The sequence below is a fragment of the Phaseolus vulgaris genome, chromosome 6, assembly GCF_051622355.1.
Source record: "Phaseolus vulgaris cultivar YP4 chromosome 6, ASM5162235v1, whole genome shotgun sequence".
NCBI classification, from domain to species: domain Eukaryota; kingdom Viridiplantae; phylum Streptophyta; class Magnoliopsida; order Fabales; family Fabaceae; genus Phaseolus; species Phaseolus vulgaris.
This window is the reverse complement of record NC_143503.1, coordinates 14,857,889-14,863,508: the sequence shown is the minus strand read 5'-3', so window position 1 is coordinate 14,863,508 and position 5,620 is coordinate 14,857,889. Positions and strand designations below refer to the sequence as shown.

Genomic DNA, 5,620 nt, shown 5'->3' with positions numbered 1-5,620 from the left:
TTCAAAATCTATAAACATTGATTAATTGTTAAATCCGAAAAAGGAGAAATAAAAAAAACATGTAAAAAAAAATAAAGTAAAATTGTTTAAATTTAGAATAAAAAAGTAAAAATAACATTTTACAATTTATTATTATTCTATGTGTCTATTTTGCAATTTATTCATAATTGACATTTTTTTCGTAAGATTTTTAAAAATAAAATAAAAATGAAACACTTAAAAGAATGATTTTACACTTACAAGAATCAATCACTTGCATTCACACAAAGATATAATAAATTTACATAATGATGATGATAATGATTTTTTTATTCATAATATATTATAAATTTATATTGTTAATATTTAAATAATAACATTGTCTATTTAAATTTTATATTAAATATAAATATAAATAAATAAATAAATAATACATATATACAAACGCAAGAGCTGTGTTCCGTAGTATATATAATATGAATAAAATTTTAAATTTAGCTATCAGTTTAAAAATAATAAAACAGTATAATGTTTAATAAAAATTACATTACTATAATTTGATATTTTCATCTCGTAAGTTTAGCCGTTTATATTAAATTATAATTATTAATTTTATTAAATATGACAATTTAAATTAATTTAATATATGCTTGTTGAAAATATAATGAGTAATATTAATTGTTTTTTCTTATAAGGAGTCCAAAAATTATATATATTCAATACAAGTACGCCGCCGCCTCTTCTTACTAGCCGCCACAGTATTATAGTTTATTGGCTGTTGATTAATTCCTTTACACTTTTACATGTAAGGACCAGATTCAGTGTTGATTTATTTTTCAAATCATATTTAATCAATTAGATTTAAATATGACTATAGTGATTTATTTTTAAATTAAAATTTTATATTTTTAATTTGAAAAAAAAATCTAATCTGTAATTTTTTTTACCGAAATAAAAAGTTTTGTGTGATAAAAATTAAAAAAAAATCAAATAGTTAGTAGTTTAATGACTTATAATTTATACAAATACAATTGAAGTCCTTTGGATAAATAATTACTTCAGTTTTTGAATTAGTAAATTGGTGATAAAAATTCCTATTTGTTTATAAAAAATGTGTAAGATTACTGTAATTATATTCTACAATTAAGCTGATTTTCTATTTAAATTTGATTTGGATTTATAGAATTAAGATTTTTATAATTGTATCATACATTGGTTTGATCTCTCTGTGTATACTTGTTTCAGTTTTTTTTAGTATTATCATTCTTTATAGACCAATGTAGTTAACATACTAAAGTTTCAAAAATACTTAAAAGAAAATAACTTTTTGTAAAAAAAATAAATTTAACACAAAATTGTATTTTAAAGAATCAATTTTACACTAATTAAATTATAAAGTCTAGGAACTTATTTATCATTAAATTATAACTATCATATTTTTTTTTTATATTGAACAATTTTGTGTTCTTTCAAAACTAAATTATTATTAATTTCCATATTTAGAGAATAAAATAATTATTTATCCAAATGTTTAAGGATATCTAGAGACGATTAATTTAAGGAATTTGAAAAGATTAATTTTAAAATTTTAGAATAAAATACAACTTCATTTTAAATTTGAATAACTAATAGTTATATACATTTTAATTATAATATAATTAATTTTCAGCTCTTACATCTTTTACTAAAATATAAAATGTAAACTTATATAAAAAGACGTAAAAGATTATAAACTGATAGTGATAAAAGTAACATTTTTCTAAAAAAATTCATGTTGTATGTGAAATTTATTAATTTATGTTATTTGTAAACTGTAGTAAACCCTTATCTGAGTTAATATCACAATCCTTATCTAAAAATGCTATTTTAATCTAGTTACAATTTTCACGTCACAACTTTTGAAATAAAGTACTATTTCCATATAATGTGGTCAAAATCTGACCCCTGAATTCAATAAGTGCTTCTATGAAGGTTCATGAAAGCAAGCAATTCTATTTTAAATTATTTTCTGGTTGAACCTAAAGTTGACAACTCTGCCTCTTGAGCTAACCATGGCATTGCTGTGAACATTTTCTTCTTGGTTAGACCATAGTTTTTCAGACATTTTCTTCACACCCTTTTGCTTCTTATTGAGCTTTTCCTTCATGAGTTTTGCTGCTTTGGTCTAAACAACAACAACATACGTTTCATCATGGGAAATACTTGTGCGAAAGGAAAACCGATTGCTCATGTATCTTCCTCCAATTTGTCTGGTTAGTTTCTCTTCATTGGGATCATCTCTATGGGGTGGTGACTTTACTTTCTTCTTTGATGTTTTGATGCCACTATGTGTGTTTGTTTCCCTTTGTTTGTGCCCCAATCACAGAAAGAGTTTTAAGTTTGACTTTTTGTTTGTCATGCTAAATGTTTGTACTTTTCCTATTTAGTTTCTGAAGATTAAAACTGTTCTCAATATGATGTAATACTTAAAGATTAAATAGGGTGTTTCATTTGTAAGTTGTTGTCTTATCCTTGACCTGAAGAAAATGAAGATTCTGAGGCTGCTTTGCATTTAGTTGTGCACAATGTTGTATAACTTTGCAGTTTTGGAGATGTTTTACCTGAAATCATGGTTCTAGATTTCAGTCTACACCACCCGCAGTTGTGGCTCATTGTAAAGCTTTTTTTATTCACCCTGGCCGCTACTGTGACTACGAACACAATTTAAAACCAAGTGTGAAATTAACTAAAATCAGTTCTGTTTGAAATTGACATCTGTCCAAAGTTTCCTTGCAAAATTATGTTACAATATATTGGAAAGTTAATCTCATTGCTACTTTTAACTTAATTCTTATCTATTTGCAGGAAGTAAGAGGCCTGTAAGTAAGCCAAGGCAGTATTCAAATTCTTCTGTACAAAATCAAGCTCCAAAAGCTTCAGAATCAAATATTACCGCATCCATCTCTAGTAGCCTCAAGTCCTTTAGCTTGAATGATCTAAAGGAGGCTACTAAGAACTTCAGGCGAGAAAATTTAATTGGAGAGGGAGGATTTGGGCGTGTCTTCAAAGGATGGATTGATGAGAACACATATGGTCCCACAAGACCAGGCACTGGAATTGTGGTGGCCATTAAAAATCTTAAGCCAGAAAGCTTCCAAGGCCACAAGGAATGGCTTGTAAGTGTAACAAGACCATAAACCAAAGTTGTTATTTAGCCTAACTAATCAATGGTCTTGCTATATTGATGACTGATTTTACTTCCTTTGTGCTGGCAGGCAGAAGTCAGTTATCTTGGGCAGCTTCAGCATGAGAATTTGGTGAAACTTATTGGTTATTGTTTGGAAGGTAAAAACAGGCTTCTGGTTTATGAGTTCATGCAAAAAGGAAGTTTGGAGAATCATTTATTCAGAAGTAAGTTCATTTCACTCTAAGCATGTTTGGTCTCTTAGTAGCTCCACTCTCCTTCCCAATCAATTTCTAATATTTGACTAGATAATGTTCAGAGGGAAAGAGTTTGATAAAGACATTTTTAATGAATTACATGACTGTTTATACCATGAGAGATAGCTGCAATTTGATGTTCTTATGTTTTTCAAAAGGTTATTTCTGTCATTATGTATTTAGTTATGTGGTTTTGTTTGATTCCCAGAATTGATTTTTTGGTAAGATTTTATAGAGTACTAATTTATGCTGAACCAAGATTGCTATCAACTCATCATACCCTAAAATTTTTTCTTTCTATTTCTGCAGAAGGTGTTCAACCAATGGCTTGGGTTATAAGGGTCAACATTGCAATTAGTGTAGCAAGAGGACTGACATTCTTACATTCCCTGGACCAAAATGTGATCTTTCGTGATTTAAAGGCTTCCAATATCCTACTTGATTCAGTATGTGACATTAAAACTTTGGTTTGTCATTCAGTAATGACTACACATTCTGGTTTACAACAAGTTTCCATTCTTAAAGAGTAGCCTAATGTATATGTAGGACTTCAATGCAAAGCTTTCAGATTTTGGTTTGGCAAGGGATGGTCCAACTGGAGATAATACTCATGTTTCAACTCGAGTTATAGGAACTCAAGGTTATGCTGCACCAGAGTATGTTGCTACAGGTATGGTTCCTTTGTCTTGATCAGTTTGAAATCTAAATTTAACTCAAACTAGTTCCTTTTTATACTAATTACTTATAAAAGGTCATTTCAATAATTTATTTAGATATCAAATCATGAACCAACTACATGAAAAGCCTAATGTCTTAAGAAAAGACACATGAAAGGTTTCATGTTGTATTTCTAGCAGGATCAGTTTTCACTTGTAAAAAAGTATTAAAAAGTTGATTTTAAGTCTAACTCAATCTTATAAAATCAACTCATTAGTGAGGTTTGCACTCACTTTATACTATAAAATGTGTTTATCTCTAGTCTACATGGGATCTCCATCATAAATAGTCTAGAAAAAGGCAACTATAATTCAATTACCACCACCACCTTTCCATTAGCAATTATGTGATGTGCATATGTTTGCTTATAAACTTCAATGATCATCCTTCACTTATTTCTAAGTTGGTTTTCAACTGAACAGGTCACCTGACTTCAAGGAGTGATGTATATAGCTTTGGTGTAGTCTTGTTAGAGTTGCTTACCGGTAGGCGTGCAGTGGAAGATGACAGACCTGGATTTTCAGAGGAAACCTTGGTGGATTGGGCAAAGCCATTCTTGATTGACAACAGAAGAGTTTTGAGAATAATGGACACAAGGTTGGGGGGTCAATACTCTAAGAAAGGAGCACAAGCTGCAGCTGCACTTGCACTGCAATGCCTCAACACTGACCCCAAATTTAGACCCCCTATGGTGGAAGTTCTAGCAGCATTGGAAGGACTTAATTCCTCAAACTCATTCACAAGGACACCACCAACACCTGAGAGCCATGCAACCAAAAATTCTGATGGCCATTCACAAAAGTTAATCAGAAAAAGTATAGATGAATGCAACCAAAAATTCTGATTTAACTTCACTTGTTCTCCACTTTTTGGATGAATGCTTCTGCATCCTTCCACAAAGATAAGAACAGAAGATTACTTTGTTATACAAACAAATGCTTTGTTCTTTCATTATTTGCCTATGTAAAGAATTGTCACCTTTGCGGGTTGTGTGAGTGTAGAGTATTAAATTCTGGTGCCAGCTAGTTTCTTAATTCATTGTATGAAAGTTTTGAGCTTTTAGGATGGGTATTCTTCATATTCAAAATTGGAAAATGGAAAAGTTAATGGATATGTTCATATAGGGTTTTTCTTTCTTCATATGCTATCTACTTTTGCTTTTGAACTATTGTATAGCTATCTTTAACAACATTAATCTCTATATAAATTAGACAAAATATATATAGATTAACAGAGTTTTAACAGCTTTTCATCATTAAGAGAAGTTTTATAATTTTTTTTAAACTTCTTTTCTCTTTTATTTTATCATTTTCAATATCTCCATCCATAAGCCAACCATGCAAATGAACTTGACAACATATTAAATTCAAAACCTTAAAATATTAGATATATTTTTTTAATGTAATTAGTTAGGTATCAATAACTTTATTTTATTATAATTAAAAAAATACTAAAATAAAAATATTAAAATAATAAATAAAATAAAATAATTTTAATTTTGATA

At 28.7% G+C, this 5,620-nt stretch overlaps 1 protein-coding gene across 1 annotated transcript; it reads left to right on the top strand.

Annotated features, from left to right (window-relative positions):
• The first annotated feature begins 1,911 nt into the window (after positions 1-1,911).
• Positions 1,912-5,256, top strand: LOC137831040 (putative serine/threonine-protein kinase PBL2). Its single transcript, XM_068638540.2, has 6 exons — positions 1,912-2,231; positions 2,824-3,134; positions 3,234-3,369; positions 3,709-3,845; positions 3,946-4,069; positions 4,539-5,256. The coding sequence occupies exons 1-6, from the start codon at positions 2,171-2,173 to the stop codon at positions 4,958-4,960; spliced, it is 1,191 nt and encodes a 396-aa protein (XP_068494641.1). The 5' UTR covers positions 1,912-2,170; the 3' UTR covers positions 4,961-5,256.
• Positions 5,257-5,620: the final 364 nt, after the last annotated feature.